General features: G+C 38.7%; 1 protein-coding gene across 1 annotated transcript in view; it reads right to left on the bottom strand.

Moving 5' to 3' along the window:
• Positions 1-21,289, bottom strand: part of NCAM2 (neural cell adhesion molecule 2) — a gene marked incomplete in the record, with an annotated part of 595,102 nt that overhangs the window by 263,252 nt on the left and 310,561 nt on the right. The window contains 3 exon segments of the mRNA XM_073617071.1: positions 2,560-2,697; positions 12,082-12,225; positions 13,229-13,435. Of these exon segments, the coding sequence (XP_073473172.1) occupies positions 2,560-2,697; positions 12,082-12,225; positions 13,229-13,435 (489 nt within the window).

Below are 21,289 nucleotides of genomic sequence, written 5' to 3'. Positions count from 1 at the left end.
CACTCCTTAGAAGTAAAAACAGTCCCAATACTGAATGAAGTTTTGAAAGCAGACACAAGGAAAGGACTAATAACAAAAATATACAGGGAATTATTGATTGGGACCCAAGATCATACATCATTAAAGTGTCGGAAAAAATGGGTAGAGGATGTAGGCGAGATAAACGATAATCAGTGGGAAGCGGCACTCAAAGCCATCCCAGTGGTCTCGTTATCTGCATCACAAAGGTTATCACAATTATTTATTTTACACAGGGCCTACAGGACACCAGTGCAACTCCATAGGTGGGGAGGTAGAGATTCTTCTGCGTGCCCCAAGTGCGGAGTTCACAGGGGGGACTTTATTCACCTAATGTGGAGGTGCCCAAAGCTGCATAGGTACTGGGAAGAGGTATCCAGACGCATTTCTGGGTTGGCGCAAATCTATATTCCCTTGAATCCGATGGTTTATATGCTTGGCGCCATTGAGGCAGAAATGTTCCCTGGAGGAAAGTATCTTATGATAACTAGATTGATGTATTTAGCTAGAAAACTTATCGCAAGATACTGGATGGCTCCTACGGTGCCCACTGGGAAGCAATGGATCTCATATGTAAACTCCCTCCTTCCAAGAGAAAGACTGGCCTACAACCGTAGAAACGACAAGGGGAAATTTGACAAAATATGGCAACCCTGGTTGAGGGAGGCGGAAGTGGCCCCCCATCAACTGGTAGTGGAAAAGCTCCGGATGTAGAGCAGAGGGAATTGCGTAGAAAGGAAAGAACAGGCAAAAAAATAGTCAGAAAAGGAAGAAGCAAAAGGAGGGGAAAGGAAAGGGGAGAAGAAGGAGTAAGATAGCGAGTGGACCCAAGGGGTGATAACTACACAACAAAGAATATGTTGGGGGGAAGCCAGCGGCAAATGAGGGAGTGGCAATTAAAATAAAATAAAGCAACCCTAAAGTGACGATTGACAGGTAGATGTGAGGGTGGGAGGGGGGGAAGGCTTGGGGCGGGCAAGGGATAAGATATGATATTGAGAATATAATAGAGAATTTGTATAACTTTATAGAAATTGTATTATTATATATTATGTATAACTGTTTTGTGAAGTGTATGTATTAAATTAAAATAAAATTTTTTTTCTGATAAAAAAAAAAAAAGTTATGTATATTTATATTTTCTTCCGTCAATCCATTAGGAGGTTTATACTACTGGTGCATGCTTGGGGAGGCTATAAATATTTGGGACAGGTCATGTGCTCACTCTTTTTCCCTGGGCTGAGGCCTAGGGAGGTGCTGCTAGATGGAGCTCTGCTGTTAGGCCCAATAGCCTGGTCTCTCAGAAGGGCCTGGCGACTTACTTGGAGGATGCACTAAAATTTGAGAATGTGCTTACAGTGATGCTGGGTCAGCTTAAAGGTCCTGACACTGTGAAGCTGGACATTGATCTGGAGAGTCTGCAAGTGATCTGCTACTGTATCTTGGACCCCTAACTACCAGCTTCCTAACCATTCTGCAATAAAACATTAAAAAGACAAAAGTGACTGGTGTCCCAATATCCTTTTTCAGTCCCCCCATTTTAGCCACAGATTCAGACCTGGGGTAAAATGCTAGCCTGACCCTGTCACTAATGCCCCGTACACACGGTCGGACTTTGTTCGGACATTCCGACAACAAAATCCTAGGATTTTTTCCAACGGATGTTGGTTCAAACTTGTCTTGCATACACACGGTCACACAAAGTTGTCGGAAAATCCGATCGTTCTGAACGCGGTGACGTAAAACACATACGTCGGGACTATAAACGGGGCAGTGGCCAATAGCTTTCATCTCTTTATTTATTCTGAGCATGCGTGGCACTTTGTCCGTCGGATTTGTGTACACACGATAGGAATTTCCGACAACGGATTTTGTTGTCGGAAAATTTTATCTCCTGCTCTCCAACTTTGTGTGTCGGAAAATCCGATGGAAAATGTCCAATGGAGCCCACACACGGTCGGAATTTCCGACAACACGCTCCGATCGGACATTTTCCATCGGAAAATCCGACCGTGTGTACGGGGCATAACGGTGCTATCCTGCATTTATGGGGTTAGAGGGGTGCTTTCACTTTGATTTGACTTTAAAAAAGCATTCATTTTCATTCCAAGACATATACCAAATGCTTTAGGTTTAGAGCATGGGCAAGCTGATATCAGCCTGTATATCTTTAAGACCCAACTTTAGTTTCCGTGTAAATAAATATTTAAACTTTGTCTTGCAACCATTGTGTTCTTCTGATAGAAGTCCATACTGTAGGTCTGAATCAGCAAGGTGCATGTCAGAATGTTGAAGCGAACCAGATACTGTTACACAGATATCAATGGTCTACTTTGGAACATCACAATTATTATTTTCACATCCTCAGTTTAACTATATACTTGCATATGTAAAGCTTTAGAAAACAGCTATACTAATGAATTCCTGCTGTTTTTTTTTTATATCACAACTAAGCATTGTTCATTTTTGCAAGTCATTGTTAAGTCACTGAAAATACAGAAATTAAAAAAAAATATACCGCTAAGTTACAATTTTCCTTACCATTAACTATGACAAAGATATCTCGGAAATCAATTTCGCCTCGAACTTCAACTCGCCCTTCACATCTATAAATACCTTCATCTTTTTTGCTTATGTTCATAATCTGAAGATTATTGTTTGCTAACATAGCAAACCGACCTACAGGAAAAAAAAAATTAAGATATACACAAAGGTCAGAAACAAGTGAACTGAAAAAAAAAAATAATCTACCAGTTCTGATACCTTAACAGTTTGCTCTTCCCTAACACTATTCGACATTTCATGAAAAATGCATTGGCCAATTTGAAAGTAAAATGTAATTTTCAAAGTTTCATTTTTTTTTCTGTGCCAGGAAAGACTATTCTGTATTATGCTAGAAAAAAATATATATTTTATATTTGAAATCATGAACAAAGAGTTTGGGTTTGGCACCAGAGTTGTTATTAGGTTGCGATTAAGATGCATTACTATATTACTTCACATATTATAACACTGTCAGCTTTTAGATGAATGTTTACAATAAACATGTAAATGATTTATTGTTCCAACAATATAATTATTTAATAAGCTTAAATATCTATTTTCAAGGAAGAAAATAACATATTTTGGTTTATAAACAAGCATAATGGGCACATTGCACATGGCACAATAATATAGGGAAATGATATTCATATAGATTGCAATATTGAATTTATTTTATATGTTGTCCATACAGGTCAAAATAACAAGTTGTTTTATTATTTGTCCTACTCTCAATAATGCTGTAAGCAAAGACAGAAAGGCTTGTGTAATCTCCATGTTAAACTTGACTATGGTTATGGCAGTGCTGGGTTTCTGCATGGCCAATCACCAAATCTCAACATATCAAATGGAGAGAAGAGGAGTGCATGACATTTTTCTAATTCTTTCAAGTAGAGGGTATTTCTCTTCACTTATCTCCTGGAAGCTGACCAAAACAGTGAGGGAGTGAAGACAACCTGAAGTGGTATTAAACCCAAAAGCAAACATTCCTTATTTTGCAGTTTACCATTTCTTAGATGTGATGGCTGCATTTATTTTATTTTTTCCCCTATTTTCATCTGGTGATCCAGCCAGTAAAAACTCAAAAGAACAAGCTCTAAGCAGAATATATCAGTTACAGAGATGAGACAAACCATTTAATACCAGCAAGGGTACTTACAATGATCAGATTTTACAACCTTTATCCCAAAAGAAGAAAAACTGTTTTCTGTAACTGCTTATGAAGTATTAGCTGGGGTTTTGGCTTCAATTTATAAGTGCATTTAAATCTGCTAGTCTTTCTAAAACTCCTCTCCCCCCAGACTGATGATGCTGCTGTCCAAATGCGCCCCACGTGCTTTTTGATCCAGAGCAGAGGCACTTTAATACAGGAGTTTTGTTACTGGCCAGATCACTGGGTTAAAACAGAGGGAAAAATGGCTAAAAAAAATAAAACCAAAGCTGCCACCACATCTACAGTAATGATTGGTAATCTCCAATATATTACATTTTTAAATTCAAAGAATAAAGCCGGCAACTCTAAACGTCCTTGTTGCTTCTTTATTGGTGCATAAAAAAAGTCAGTAAAAATATACAGGGGCTCACACGTTCCGGCTTACAAGCCTTGATCACAGCACTCATACAGCCAGTAATATTTTTAATCAAGCCTGCAAAGGACTTACACTGATTCTGAGCATTGCATTATCTGCTTTTACCATATAACATTTTTTGGTTTGGGGTTTAATACCACTTTAAGTGTAAACCAAGAAGCATGGCAGTTAAGTGAACCTGTTTCTTTGGCCTTCATGGGAAAAGTGCAGGGTTTATTTAAAAAGACCCTTTCATTAACTTAAAAATGCAGGTAAAAGGATATAGATGTTCATTATTTTTAATGCTAACTTGCAGTATTTTTCATAAATAATTTTTATTCACCAGCAAACTGCATTTGACTACTTCAGCAAGAGTCAATTCCCTAGCACATCTCTTTTCTTACTTGAACATAATATCTCTCTCTTCATCTGGGAAACTCAAATTACTGTTTGTACTGGACCAGCTCCTATGCTTCATTCTTCAACTAACTAAATGACTCTATGTAGTTATAGTATATCTCATAAAAAAACAGTGCTTAATTTAAAAAAAAAATGTTTTCTGAATAGAGGAGCTGCACAGCAAGTGACCCACTGTGATCACTCACGATGCTCCAGCCTCAACTGCCAGTTTCACTGCTGGAGCTTCAACAGTGACATCTCCATTACAGGCTGCATGTAAATAAAGATTTTCAAGAAAGAAGCAGCAGCCCCCACAAGGCAAACATCATTAGAAGTACCTTATTGGTATCTAGCTAATGCCCAATTAAGTTTTGCGTAAATTTACAAATTTATATGCAAATAGAATCTAATGAGGAGATTTTTTTGTTTAATTGAGTGGCTGGAGTCTCTTTAAGAATTGTATTTGGACAAATGTCAGATAAATTTAAATACTAAAAAATAAAACAATGAACAATATGTGTAACATATGCTTAAGGGTTAGTGTACCTGTCAGTCAGGTTCATATGCAAGTCTAAGGCATTTAAGAACACTCAGCAATCAGTCTGATATATAGTTACAAGATGCAGGAATAAAAGCACAGTAGTTTAATATATGTAAAAAAAAACATTGCACAGACAGTTATTCTGCTCTATAGGATCAACTTCAAACACTGCATTTCTTATCTGTCAAGAATTCCTAAAATACATTTCTATGTGCACTAGAATTAAATTATTTTCTGAAATGCACTTTTTTTCTAATACCTTTTAAAAACTATTACATTTCTAATTGTTTATACAAATGGTCATAATGAGATAGAAGGGCAATATCAATTCACACATTAAAGGAAAAAAAAGGAGTATTACAAAAAAGATGTACAGTAAGGAAGAATTAAATAGGTGCAATAAACTTGTTTAATGCCTACAATTATTTCATGACTGCAATAGACTCCTAAAGACAGAGTAATTCCTTCCAATACCTTCAAAAATATGATCCTCAAGAATTTAGATTTCCTATTTTTTTCTATCTATGTTTTCTACAATGAAAACTCCATTTTCAAAAACTCATCTAAACTGAAATGTGTAAAACTGATGTTTTACAAAAAGAAATTCAAACTTCATATTGCTTGTTAATTTAAAACATTCTGTTGACATAATATCCATCTACTTTAAATGTATCTACATTTATGTACATCAACATTTATAAATATAAAGTTTCATTCTCTGATCATTCATTTTACAGTGCTGATTTCAACAATGTTCTGGCATCATTGAACTGCTGGTGCAGTGCTGGCACATATGTTTTTTACTAGTCTGTTACCCAGGGAACAAACCACAGAATCACTTAAAGTGAATGTCCAGTCAAAAGTTTTTTCTTAATTCTGGATAATGTGAGGAAGGTTCAGAATCCCTATCAGTTTTCTTCTGCTATCCAGAGCTTCTTTAGAGAGATTTAACCTCAATTTCTGTCCTGCTCACAATGTTATGTGAGAAAGGAAATAGGGAGAACTCTCCAACAGACAAACTGACAGAATTATTATTTTTTTTTGTAGAATAGCAGAAATTTAGAATTCCCATTATTATTGTATTTCTGTATGTGAAATGTGTATTATACTGCGCTGTGGATTAAACTTTGTTGGGAATACAATGTAGTAACTTACCCTAGTTTGTTGGGAATAACCCTCCTGCTGACCACCCCCATGTGTACAAAACACAACCTGAATTAAAGTAAAAATGAATTGTGGGTGCTAGGTATCCTCTAAGAACTATTGGAATGTGATATCCCTCTGTGTATTGTTACCCATTTACCTCATAAGGCAACAGTATGAAAAGCTAATAATAACTATTTATAGTGCAACCTTATATATATATAACACCACCACAAATTATATGCTTGGATTCACAAGGGTTGATTTACTAAAGGCAAATAGATTGTGCACTTTGCAAAGTGCAGTTGCACTCTGCAAGAGCAGTTGCTCCAGAGCTTAGTAAATGAGAAGAAGCTCTGCTGACTTCCACCACCCAATCACATGCTAGGAAAAAAGCTGTTTTTAAAATTTTCCTTGCACATGATTGGTTTTCCTTTGCAAAGTGAAGCTTTACCTTGTTTACTAAGCTCTGGAGCAACTGCACTTGCAGAGTGCAATGCAAAGTGCACAGTCAATTTGCCTTTAGTAAATCAACCCCATAGTGTCCAAAAATCATAAAACAACATGTAAAAGTCCACTTGTTTGCTCAGTAATATAGATCCTTATAGATCATAAAACAACATATCAAGTCCCCTCTCCTCTCCTACTCTCCTCGATTCTAGTAAAGTACATCATTTCTTTTTTTGGAGTATTTTACTGTAATCGAGGAGAGTAGGAGAGAAGAGGGGACTTGACAGCCCAGCAGACGGGCAATGTATTGCAAGGTGACCCACAAAACATTGGGTCTTTGAGTCTGGTGAGTGTCAGTGTGTGCAGTGGTGGACAGGATCACAAAGATTTACAGCACAAAGCACTTTTTATGCATGATCGGAGCACAATTGGATTAAATCACTGAGCACTACAGTGAACTTACATGTGTTGTTATATGATCTATAACGATCTATATCACTAAGCAAAAAAAGTGGACTTTTACATGTTTTTATATGATTTATGGACACTATTAATTCAACAGTTTAATTTGTGGTGTTATATATATAAGGTTGCACTATAAATAGTTATTATTAGTTTTTTTTTACACAGAGGGATATCACATCCCAATAGTTCTTAGAGGATACCTGGGGCCACAATTTATATTTTTATTTCTGTCTATGACTCTTTTGCTGATTTTCTCTCATTTCCTGTCCAATTAAGCAGAAAGAGGGTGCAAATCTCTTTAACAGAGCCCATGGTAGCAGAATACCCTGAAAGGTGTTTTTTTTTCAAAACTAATTTTAATGGGAGTATGCATAATGTACAATGCAATATAATAACATTCAAGATGATAAAGGTTTTTTATAATCAAATTGAGGTCATAACAATGCCCAAGGTAAGAACCCAGGGTTCCATGTCAGATACGTTTTACATAACTTTTGGTGGCATGTAATCATGATCAAAGAGCAGAAAATGATTAGGCATAATTTACCATAAAATGCACATTAGACTTGTAGAGATGCTCTCATAAAGGAGTCTCACTTGAGGCTCTGTTATGAGAGCATCTAGAGTTTAAGGGGAAAGAGGGGGCTGGTTGTATCCCACCCCTGGAAGGGGAATGGTGCATTGTCTAGAGTAGTATAGGGTTCAATTTAAGCACGGCTTCCTGTTAGTAAACACAGACTATGGTCTACAGGGACCTCTAATGTAAAAACTCTTCTGGGAGGTGGCGCCTCCCAGCCTAGAAAGGTTAGAATAGGGGGAGAGAGAAAAAAAAGCAGGGGAGACTGCTTTTTTTCTCCCCCCAGCAATACTAGAAAAAATGAATGGTTTAATATAAAGTTTAATAAAATTCCTTTACCTTTGCCCTCAATTCTGACGTGAGTCCTCTTTCTAGAAGAAGTTTTACTGAGCAATACTGGCTCCTGAGGACCCAATATTGCATAGCAGTATTCTCTCTAGAAAGAGCACTCTGTAGTAAACGTGGGAGAGTTTTTTTTTTTATAAGAGAGACATTTTTGCTTCATCTGATAGTGAAAAACTTTTAAAATATAAATTTAGAGATGGGGGTGACAAACTGCAGAGAACAGGGGAATATTTTAAATTATTGCCTACCTAAGTCAAGTGGAGAAGAAAGGATATAGTACACAGAGGGTTTTGTATCAATTTATGGTCCATTCCTACAGGGACTCAAGCACTGGCATGTCACCACCCTTTCCTAGCTGCTCTGTTTTCTCAATAAAATGGAACAATGTACAGTATATTAATAATTTGGTTCACAAAGTTCCATTTGTTTTAGAAACCCAACCAGGATTTGGCATAGCATTATGAATATAATAAATACTGATATGTACAGATTTTATGAATTTATTGGAAAAAACAATACTGGCCAAATCATATACAATGGAGTCATATACAGAGGTGGTGATTTTCCAACCACAGATCAATTTACCTAATCATTTCCCATTCTTCTATGTTATATGGATGAATATTTTTTTTGTCCTCAAAATTCATATACAGTGGGGACGGAAAGTATTCAGACCCCCTTAAATTTTTCACTCTTTGTTATATTTCAGCCATTTGCTAAAATTATTTAAGTTAATTTTTTTCCTCATTAATGTACACACAGCACCCCATATTGACAGAAAAACACAGAATTGTTGACATTTTTGCAGATTTATTAAAGAAGAAAAACTGAAATATCACATGGTCCTAAATATTCAGACCCTTTGCTGTGACACTCAAATATTTAACTCAGGTGCTGTCCATTTCTTCTGATCATCCTTGAGATGGTTCTACACCTTCATTTGAGTCCAGCTGTGTTTGATTATACTGATTGAACTTGATTAGGAAAGCACACACCTGTCTATATAAGGCCTTACAGCTCACAGTGCATGTCAGAGCAAATGAGAATCATGAGGTCAAGGGAACTGTCTGAAGAGCTCAGAGACAGAATTGTGGCAAGGCACAGATCTGGCCAAGGTTACAAAAAATTTCTGCTGCACTTAAGGTTCCTAAGAGCACAGTGGCCTCCATAATCCTTAAATGGAAGACATTTGGGATGACCAGAACCCTTCCTAGAGCTGGCCGTCTGGCCAAACTGGGCTATCGGGGGAGAAGAGCCTTGGTGAGAGAGGTAAAGAAGAACCCAACGATCACTGTGGCTGAGCTCCAGAGATGCAGTCTGGAGATGGGAGAAAGTTGTAGAAAGTCAACCATCACTGCAGCCCTCCACCAGTCGGGTCTTTATGGCAGAGTGGCCCGACGGAAGCCTCTCCTCAGTGCAAGACACATGAAAGCCCGCATGGAGTTTGCTAAAAAAACACCTGAAGGTGAGAAATAAGTTTCTCTGGTCTGATGAGACCAGGATAGAACTTACTGGCCTTAATTCTAAGCGGTATGTGTGGAGAAAACCAGGCACTGCTCATCACCTGTCCAATACAGTCCCAACAGTGAAGCATGGTGGTGGCAGCATCATGCTGTGGGGGTGTTTTTCAGCTGCAGGGACAGGACGACTGGTTGCAATCAAGGGAAAGATGAATGTGGCCAAGTACAGGGATATCCTGGATGAAAACCTTCTCCAGAGTGCTCAGGACCTCAGACTGGGCCGAAGGTTTACCTTCCAACAAGACAATGACCCTAAGCACACAGATAAAATAACGAAGGAGTGGCTTCACAACAACTCCATGACTGTGCTTAAAGTGAAACAATAAAAGTGTAATATCCCTTTAAATTTCATACCTGGGGGGTGTCTATAGTATGCCTGTAAAGGGGCGCATGTTTACCGTGTTTAGAACAGTCTGACAGCAAAATGACATTTCAAAGGAAAAAAGTCATTTAAACTACTCGCGGCTATTAATGAATTGCCGGTCTGACAATACATATAAAAGTTCATTGATAAAAACGGCATGGGAATTCCCCACAGGGGAATGCCACAGGGAAGTCCCATCAAGTCCCCGTGCGTCAGAGGGGGGCGGGTTCACAGAGTGGCCCCGCCCCCCATTATTTAAGAACCGTCAGAAGAGGAGAAGTATCACACAGCGGGAACCTCCCTACGTGCCATCATGGATGCGGAGCGGCCCGAGGAGAAGAAGGAAAGAAGACGCTGACGCCGCGGAGGAAGATGCCGGACAAGAACACCGGAGGAAGAACCAGAAGAACTAAAAGAACCAAAAGAAGAAGTAGATGGAGGAAGAAACTGAAGGAAAATAGAAGATAGAAGAAAGAAGAAAGAAGAAGCATTTAAATAAAGGAATTGTCAAAAACTGTCTCTTGTCATGTTTAACATTTTTGACAGTTTTTTAGTGAAATGGTCCCTTACCATTTCACACAGGGGGGAGGGCCAGGATCTGGGGTCCCCTTGTTAAAGGGGGCTTCCAGATTCCGATAAGCCCCAAGCCCGCAGACCCCCACAACCCCCGGCCAGGGTTGTGGGGATGAGGCCCTTGTCCTCATCAACATGGGGACAAGGTGTTTTGGGGGCTACCCCAAAGCACCCTCCCAATGTTGAGGGCATGTGGCCTGGTACAGTTCAGGAGGGGGGGTGCTCTCTCATCCCCCCTCTTTTCCTGCGGCCTGCCAGGTTGCATGCTCGGATAAGGGTCTGATATGGATCTTTGGGGGGACCCCACGCCGTTTTTTTTTAATTTTGGCGCGGGGTTCCCCTTAAAATCCATACCAGACCTGAAGGGTCTGGTATAGATTTTGAGGGGGACCCCACGCCATTTTTTTTTTTTTTCCCGGGGTTCCCCTTAATATCCATACCAGACCTGAAGGGCCTGGTATGGAATTTAGGGGGACCCCCATGTCATTTTTTTTTTGGTTCAGGGTTCCCCTGTGAGGAATTCCCGTGCCGTTTTTATCAATGAACTTTTATGTGTATTGTCGGACCGGCAATTCATTAATAGCCGCGAGTAGTTTAAATGACTTTTTTTCCTTTGAAATGTCATTTTGCTGTCAGACTGTTCTAAACATGGGAAACATGCGCCCCTTTACAGGCATACTATAGACAACCCCCAGCTACGAAATTTAAAGGGATATTACACTTTTATTGTTTCACTTTAAGCATTATTAAAATCACTGCTCCCGAAAAAACGGCCGTTTTTAAAACTTTTTTTGCATTGATCCATGTCCCCTGGGGCAGGACCCAGGTCCCCAAACACTTTTTATGACAATACCATGAATATAAGACTTTAAAATTAGCACTTTTGATTTCTCCTATAGACTTTTAAAGGGTGTTCCGCGGCATTCGAATTTGCTGCGAACACCCCAAATTGTTCGCTGTTCGGCGAACTTGCGAACAGCCGATGTTCGAGTCGAACATGAGTTCAACTCAAACTCGAAGCTCATATTCGAAACTCATACTGTCCACCAACGTTTAGCATCCAACCTGACAGAACTGGAGAGGATCTGCAAGTAGGAATGGTAGAGGATCCCCAAATCCAGGTGTGAAAAAATTGTTGCATCTTTCCCAAAAAGACTCATGGCTGTATTAGATCAAAAGGGTGCTTCTACTAAATATGAGCAAAGGGTCTGAATACTTAGGACCATGTGATATTTCAGTTTTTCTTTTTTAATAAATCTGTTAAAATATGTCAACAATTCTGTGTTTTTCTGTCAATATGGGGTGCTGTGTGTACATTAATGAGGAAAAAAATGAACTTAAATGATTTTAGCAAATGGCTGCAATATAACAAAGAGTGAAAAATTTAAAGGGGTCTGAATACTTTCCGTCCCCACTGTATAAATGTAAAAACATATGATATAAAATCAATACAGGATGCTGATGGAACAAACTGAATTATGACAACTTTTTATCTTACTATTTCTAATCCTATTTATAATTTTACAACTAGAACCTCTTTTGAAAAACATAACTTAAAACGTTACCAAAATACTAACTGTCATCAATGTCTGTTACATCTTCCCCGTTATTCAACCACCTGACCATGGGAGCCGGGGAGCTGTTGATGTGGCAAATAACCTCTGCATCTTCACCTTTTCTGAATTCTTGAGGTGACCTGACATCTTCAAATGTCAGTTTCTCTAAGGTAAAAGTAAATGGAATGTTATCTCTCAGAAAAACAATCCACACAGTAACAAGATACGATACATTTGTCATAATGCATCTTTACAGTAAATAAAAAAAAAGTTAATCTTTTTAAAATTAATTCTGCTAGCCAGTAATAGGATATTCAATAGGGAACTCAAAGACTCCTTTGTTGTTTCCTGACATGTAAGCCCTTATAAGAGAGCCTACACCCCTGTGAACCCTAAATAAATTTTGTATCTTTTTGAGGTTTCCCTCTGTTAATGAGGTTGGAAGAAATCTAAAGAAGTACAAAATCGAAAGAAATACATCCATTTTGGAACTAGCATCATTTTAGCAGCTTTAATTCTACATTTCCAGTTATATGTAGCATGTGTGCCTAGTTCTTCTTTCAGTTTTCCAAACAAGGTAGTGTAATTCATTTCATAAAGGGGTGTAACATCAGGGACAAATTTAATTCCCAGATATGGTTGTGCAGTTGTCACTTAAAAGAGAATTGAGTACATAGGTGGGTTTGACCACGGTCTGGCAAATTTATGGTAACAGTTTCTGAGCTTTTGCTGAGATGAACCAAAGCCCTGAGATACAGCAACAGTTTCCCAAGAACCTAAAGAGATTGGGCAGGGCTGGGGCACATTTGTAACTTTTTAATGCACAGGTGTATCCAAATGCTATACTACACTGCAAAAGCTACAGTATGTGTGTTTTAATTTCTATATGTGAACATTAGACTTTATAAAACAAAAAAGTGTTTTTACTATTCAGAAAGAATGGGTCATAGGTATTAAATTCAAGCAATTTGTACTGTACTATTTTAGAATCTTTACATTAACTTAAAAGGTTGTTTATATTTACATTTTCAGTGCCCTAAAATTCCTAAATTAATGGCTAGACAAAGAATTCAGTCAAAAAAAATCAACATTTTTCTAATTAAAATATGTAAAAATATAACATGTACAAAAAAAAACAATATTTGTAAAACAGATTACAGATACTCACGATAGATTTCTAGAACAACTGTAGACTCCTGAGTATGACCCTTTGAATCGATAGCTTGACACCGGTAAATTCCAGCATCATCTATATTAGCATTATAAATTGTCAACCATGATCGGATGCCTTCCCTTTGTACCACAACTCTCTGATTAGAAGTAATTTTTTCACCTTGTGGGCTATACCAGTCTATTGTTTCAGGTTCTCCTAAGACTAATAATGAAAGGAATATAAAAAAAAAGAAATAAAAACACAATATACAAAAGAGTAGTCATTTTCAAGTTATGCATCTAGTTTGCCCCCAGATTTACTGTTTACATACACAGAACCTGTCTACATGACAAAAAAAGTCACAACAATTAGCAAAAATATAATTTTTCAAAAAGGTGTACCTTTAAGATCTCAAAAGTGTCCCTTGAGCTCTAGTTAAGTGATTCTGCCTAGACTAAGTTAATGCCATCAGTCTTAAGCATTTCTTGAAGTTTCTCCCCTAGCACTCAGATGGCAAAACTGTAACTTTGTAACAAGTCACAAAGTGATAGCCTGTGGCAGGAGCTAATCTGTACCAAACATTTGTAAGCACAACCAAGAACCGAACAGGCAACAGAATTTGAATGACTGTATACTATCTAAACCTTGAGCAAGCATCTTAGTTCTGGAACCAGATGTTAAACCTGGACAATACCTAAACAAAGTTGCCACGATCTTCTTTCAAAAAAATACCAAATGAAGGCAATTTCAGAGCTAGGTATGAGGTTTGGGAAGCCAATACCATGGGTTCAAAACTAATATTGCAGGATGCAATATTCATGGTTCATGGTTTCAGGATTTTTTTTTTTAATTATAATGCACTGCATGGCCTTTGAACTATGGCCAGCAGGCTTGGAAGGGTCAATATGGAGGCTTTTGGTTTTTATTTGATATTGATTGCACCTTAATTTATATTAAAATGTGTTTCTATTTTTTGCTGCAATGGTTTCCGTTAAAAATTGGGCTTGTATTTGGGGGTTTTCATTTCTTTTGTGTGTGTATATGTGTGTGCGTTATTTTTTTTCATAATGCCTTTTTAAGTTTAAGGTGCTTAAAGCACAGTATTAACGTTACCAACCATCTGTTTTTGGAGCTGTCTAGCAACATGTCACTGCATTGTGTAAAAGAAAAAAATAATAATTGAAACGTGACTTAAATTCACAGCACCCCACCCTTCCCCCTCATCCCCATAGAGAGATATAAGTTAGTCATCCACCATTTAGACCTGAATAAAATCATTCTGTTGATGGCAAATTTTCCACTGCTGTACCCTTTGTAGTATCCTAATTGTCATAGTAATCCTGTGCTCCTTTGATATAATATGTTTCAACCCAGCCTTTCTATTTAAAATTGTCCTGAGGCTGACCAATTTTACACTACTGTATCATCCATGCTCTCCTAATACTGCAGCTGGCCAATTTTACACTGCTGTATCATCCTCAGTCCTTTAATTCTTAAAATGAGCTTGATAGAAATAGTGAGAACAGGGACAATTAAAGTGAATCACTGGCCAATTTCTTTATGCTGTGAACAATATGTCTAATACCATTTGATTGAAAAGCATGTAAAGTTACCTGAAAGAAATGGGGATTTTGTCCTACATATAAATTCCTTATTTTGGAGTACAGTATTGGACACAGAACATGTATTTATAGACCATGGGTTGTATGCAGGTTACCTTCAGGTGACTGGACACTAGGAAAAAAACTTGCTAGGGCTGCCCCCAGTGCACATTCATGTAACCCCACCCACCATGTGCAAAATGAGTGATTAAAACACAGAGGAGAGGGCCTGTGTCCTGTAATGTACTCCAAGACAACGAATTTACAGTTAAATCAAAATTCCTAATTATCTTAATTGCACAATATGGCACACAGAGCCTGTATTCATTGACCATGGGATGTACCAAAGCATTACACTGAGGGGTGAGCAACAACATACCAAACAGAGCCGTCAGTGGGTCCACAAGAAAAACGGGGTAAAAAAATGAACAGAAATTACCCGAGGGCAAAGGCTTTGACCGCTTAAGAAGTTTCCCTGTCAATTGTCCACTCCAGGTATGTGAAGCTGCAATGTGAGTTTCCATCAATGAGTTTATCAGACTTGTTTCTTCCAGTGTCCCTTGATTTTTTATGTAGACCACTATTGCAGTATTTATCCAACTGTACCTGGACTGGGTGACCTTGCATAAAGTGATGTGAAAATAATCTGATGGCTTTCAGCTTCAGAATGTTGATGGGAAGTTTTGACTCCTGAAGGGACCTGGACAGTCAGGGAATTGTAAACTCTGTCCCAGTCTGTAAGGCTAGCATCCATTGTCATCGCCTTTAAGGGTGTGTGGAGGAAAGACTTTCCCAATTCCAGGGCAAGACAGGAGATCCAAAATGTCAGGGAGAGCGTTATATGGCTGAACAAAAATATTGGGCAATCCCAGGATTGGATTTTCTTGTACAATGATATGGTTACAATAGATTGGAAAGGGCCTGGAGTGAAATTTGGTAAAGTAATCTGCCTTGAAGGGGGAGCTACCGTCAAGCCCAGAAGGTCCTCGTGTGGGACCTTAGGGAAGCAACCTTCTTCTGAGGAATGAATATTCTGGCTTGGACTGTGTCCAAGATTAGAGGCAGGTAATTCAACTGTGTGAGGGCTGGATAGCTGACTTTGGTAAGTTAAATCAGTGAAAGGTTTGAAAAAAATGTAGACATTGGCAGCAAAGTTTGGGGCTGAGGAGTCCTTTAGTAGGAGGTAATCCAGGAAACCGGTGATATGAGTGCTCTGGGTTTGTAGAAGAGCCAGAAGCAGGGCAGCACATTGTGTGCAGAGGGGAGCATGAATGGTAGTGCTACAAACTGAGAGTCTTGGTCTCCCACAACAAAATGCAGTAAGTGTTGGTGTGTGGAATAAATATGGATATGTAGATAAGCTTTTTGTATGTCAACTGATGCATGACATTTTCTTTGTCATAGAGAAGCAATGACAGATATCATTGACTCTATGATAAATTTCGGTACACAAAAAAATCTGTTTAGAGATCGCCTCTATTTGGTTTTGTGACTGTGAACATCATGCAACTTGGATTTTGTGCCTCTCCACTCTTCCGCCTGACTCTGGGACCTTCATTTCATTTCCAAATGCAAAATTGTCCGCACTCTGTGATGATTTGAGGAGCAATGTCATCTGGTGGTTAAAGGGGTTAGAGGACATTGGAGGGGATCAAATATGATTAAACCTTATCCCAGATGGAAACTAAATAGATATTTCAACTCCAAACCGTAGCACCATTAGGGATTTACCACTTCCCTACCCGCGTATATACATATGACATCCACAGATGGGATCTCCCATCCTGGGTGGACGTCATATGGCGGCCTCGGGTTCCCGGCCGTCTAGGGGGCGTGCGCGCATGCCCACCGTGTTGCTCAGGACCCGGTGCGTGTGCCCAGTGGCCGCGATGTCCGCCGGGCACCCGCGATTGCCGTTAACCGGGCCAGACCGTGGATCTGTGTGTAAACACACAGATCCACGTCCTGTCAGGTGAGAGGAGAGCGATCTGTGTTCCCAGAACAGCGGAACACTGATCGTTCTCCTCCCCTTGTACGTCCCCGCCCCCTACAGTTAGAATCATTCCCTAGGAAACACATTTAACCCCTTGTGTCCCCCTAGTGGTTAACCCCTTCACTGCCTGTCACATTTACACAGTAATCAATGCAATTTTATAGCATTGATCACTGTATAAATGTGAATGGTCCCAAAAATGTGTCAAAAGTGTCCGATGTGTCCGCCATAATGTCGCAGTCACGAAAAAAATCGCGATCACTTCTATTACTAGTAAAAAAAAATATATATATTTTTTTTTTTAAAAATGCCATATATCTATCCTGTATTTTATAGACGCTATAACTTTTGTGCAAACCAATCAATATACGCTTATTGCGATTTTTTTTAACAAAAATATGTAGAAGAATACATATCAGCCGAAACTGAGGAAAAAATTTGTTTTTTTTTTTTTAAATTGGGATATTTATTATTTATTTTTTCAAAATTGTTGCTCTTCTTTTGTTTATAGCGCAAAAAATAAAAACCGCAGAGGTGATCAAATACCACTGAAAGAAAGCTCTATTTGTGGGGAAAAAAAGGACATCAATTTTGTTTGGGTACAATGTCGCACGACTGTGCAATTGTCGTTTAAAGTGCAACAGCGCTGAAAACTAAAAATTGGTCTGGGAAGGAAGGGGGTGAAAATGCCCTGTATTGAACCGGTTAACATTGAACTAGACCTCAATTGCTTCATTTCATGGTCCACTTTATAATTTATTTTAAATGTTTTTTATTATTTTTTTTATTTTTCATTTATTTATTATTTTCATTTTTCTTGGTAAAATAGACAGTTTTTTTTCATTTTCATTTTTTTTATTTTTGTAAACATAGTTTTGTATAAAGGCTACATGCTAGCAAAAGATAGATGCATTAAGGTTTTTTTTATCCAAAGGGTCAAGTGCATGCATTGGTATTAGATATATCAGAAGATGCAATTCATTATATAACCACTAGGTGGCCACCATGAGATGAACTTGCCAAAGTAACTAATGTATACAAACACTTTTTAATTAGTTTTTTTTCCAAAGAGTTTTAATTAGTTGGTAAATTATAATTGTAGAAGTGGTTATTGAAAAGGTTAGAACATATTAGTTTTAATTGGAAGACAAGCCTGCAAGGGTATACAACTCCCACATCTAAGATGGTGGAATTAGAGCTTCCTGCTGATGGCCCTTTGATTGGCTGAAAAGCGCTGAGGCTTGATCGCGTCATCACGAGAACACTTCTGACTAGGTTACCTCCGGGGACCACGCCAACCCAAGCCTAGATTTGTGGAACATATCAAAACGCCCATTATACCTAATACCTATGCTATATACACCGGGTGCCAGGATATAGTCACCAGACCATGTGAGTGTATACAATTTATATATTTTTTATGTCTAATAAATCATACGGTTTTACACCAAAAGGCTTCCCTTTATCATTTGTCTTCCCCATTAACACGGGAGGAGCAACTATTGTGAGACCTGCCAACAGAGTAACCACCTGGGGGATATTTCCCCAACAAATTCAAGTGAACATACTAGAAATAGTTGGTCAAACTTTAGGGTGAGTGCACATCCATGTGGGGCACCTGTCAGTGAAGCACTACTTTTAAATCTTAAAAAAATCTGTTTAGAGATCGCCTCTATTTGGTTTTGTGACTGTGAACATCATGCAACTTGGATTTTGTGCCTCTCCACTCTTCCGCCTGACTCTGGGACCTTCATTTCATTTCCAAATGCACTTTTAAGATTTAAAGCACAAACACTTTATGGAATACAATACTTTGGGAATATTTATGTATCAAAAAAGTTGCAATAAGGACTGTTGTTGATGTATTGTCTTATGCTTTAGTACTTAGCGCGGTGTATTTCTTTTTACATGTTTAACCAGTATTGTCATTAAGCTTACCTAACATTGTGGGTGGTGGAAAATAGTTTGCACAATCACCATATTTACTTTTTTCATGGTGCAAAGTTTTTTTTGCATCATTTGTAATTGTTCTAAGAGAGCGGTATCCTCAAAGACAAGTTTCTGGTCTGACATTCATGTGTTTTGTCCAGTTAGCAATAGTCAAGCAAATAGACATGGCAGTAGTAGCTGGTTGCAGAGCCTTTAAAAGAGCTTCCAGACAGAATCCTTAGAAGAGGATGTTTATTGAGAACTTAAATGGCCAGATCCATAACTGGAACAGCTCATTATTACTTAAATGTCTTTCTCATAGGATGCATCCATTACAAAATTAAGGTACTGAATACAAGAATCCAAGTATACAAAAAATACAAAATACTGAAGACTTTTCTAAAGAATTCAGAAACAGTGGGAGAGAGTTCTTTTGTCAGACAGGCTGCATGGTGCATACCTGAGAGGGAGCTAGAGTCAGATAAGGAGGCTGGTATCATAATAAGGCATTGTTCTGGGACAAGGGAATAGCTACCTCCCTGAGCGGTGGTTTGAGTTTCCCGTGGGCCATCTATAGAGTGCATGCTTTTATGTCCTTTTGATCTGCCATTGATGAGTGAGAAGTAGGGATGGGCGAACGGTTCGGCCCGAGCATAAGTTCGGGCCAAACTTTGGTTGTTCAGATTTTTGGTGAACATCGAACAATATGCGGTGTTCGGAGCAAATTCGAAAGCCGCCGGAACACCATTAAAGTCTATGGGACACTAACATGAAAAATCAAAAGTGCTCATTTTAAAGGCTTATATGCAAGTTATTGTCATAAAAAGTGTTTGGGGACCTGGGTCCTGCCCCAGGGGACATGTATCAATGCAAACCTTTTTTTTATAAACGGCCGTTTTTTTCGGGAGCAGTGATGTTTTTAATGCTTAAAGTGAAACAATAAAAATGAAATATTCCCTTAAATATCATGCCTGGGGGGTGTCTATAGTATGCCTGTAAAGTGGCACATTTTCCCCGTGTTTAGAACAGTATCACAACAAAATTACATTTCTAAAGGAAAAATTTCATTCAAAACTGATCGCGGCTGTAATGAATTGTCGGGTCTCTGTAATATAGATAAAACTCATTGAAAAAAATGGCATGGGTTCCCCCCCAGTCCATTACCAGACCCTTGGTATGAATATTAAGGGGAACTGCTCACTGCTCACTCTTCCTGAAAAAACAACAGTTTTTAACATTTTTTTGTTGCATTGATACATGTCCCCTGGGGCAGGACCCAGGTCCCCAAACACTTTTTATGGCAATAACTTGCACATAAGCCTTTAAAATGAGCACTTTTGATTTTACATGTTCGTGTCCCATAGACTTTAACGGTTCGTGTGTTCGTCCAAGTTTTTTGCCTGTTCGCATGTTCCAGTGCGAGCCAAACCCGGGGGTGTTCGGCTCATCCTTAGTGAGGGGATCCCCAGTCTGGAATTGAGGTCAGAATGGGTAGGGTTTGTATGTCCAGCTATAGAAGTTGCTATAACTCAGGCACTGACTGTGTTCCTGTAGATATGTATCTGTAAAAGATGACAAAAGAAGAGCAGGTATGTGCTGTGTGCATTTTCAGCAGAATAGGCAGGTGGGAATGTGTCATCCAGAGTGGTGATGCAGTTACCTCATCCTCCTGAGAGCACCTAATGCAGGATCCAGTGCCCGAAGCAACCATTACAGGCCAGCCCCACACAGTGGGGTCTGGATACATTCCCCTAAGTACACACTGAGGGCAACTCATCCAAAAACTGCTAGTCTGGAGAAGTAGGCAGTCAGATCTTGAAGCTTCAGAGAAAAAAATTGAATGTTTTAAAAAAGAAAAATATATCTACAGAGGAGAACAGGTCCATCAGCAAATGATACTAGCAAAAACCTGGAATCTTAAAGAGTGGGTGGGGTTGCATGAGTGTGTATGAGGGGTGGCCCTAGCCAGTTTTTTGATAGTGTCAAATCACCTGATAGAAGCCTGCATATAACCCATAGTCTATGAATACAAATCTTGTGTCCTTGTTTCCAAATTGAAATTTACCAGATTGGGATGTTGCTGTTGTTAGTAAGTCAAACTAATTGTAGAAGAAAAATCACTTCCACAGCTAAATATGCGCTGCTAGGGTATTCTCTCACAGAGACTCGCTGTGAAAAAATCTGTGACACCATGTACAGCTTTAAGGCACCCTCTAAGTATAATAATTAAGGGATTTGCATATGTTTAATATTACCCTCAAAGTAGCATGAAAAGACCCTCTCCCCTCTGTATGTGTTTTTTGTTTGGTTTGTTTTGAATTGGTCATTGTTCCTCACGGCAGTGCCCAGCTTCCCATGCCTTTTTGAAAGAAGTTTGCCTATATCCCTAAAAATTACCAGAGTTTGGCAACACAAATTGCCCCACAAAGTTTAATAGAATTAACGCCTAAGTTTGAGTTCACCAAATTTTGAAGAAGTATCGTCACACCTTTGGTCAATGGAACATGGGCAAATTTATCCATTGCTATTTAGGAGGAGTACTGTAATCTCCAC

Source organism: Aquarana catesbeiana, linkage group LG02 (assembly GCF_042186555.1).
Source record: "Aquarana catesbeiana isolate 2022-GZ linkage group LG02, ASM4218655v1, whole genome shotgun sequence".
Classification (NCBI taxonomy): domain Eukaryota; kingdom Metazoa; phylum Chordata; class Amphibia; order Anura; family Ranidae; genus Aquarana; species Aquarana catesbeiana.
Note: the sequence above shows the minus strand (reverse complement) of the source record. Positions and strands in the feature narration are given on the sequence as shown.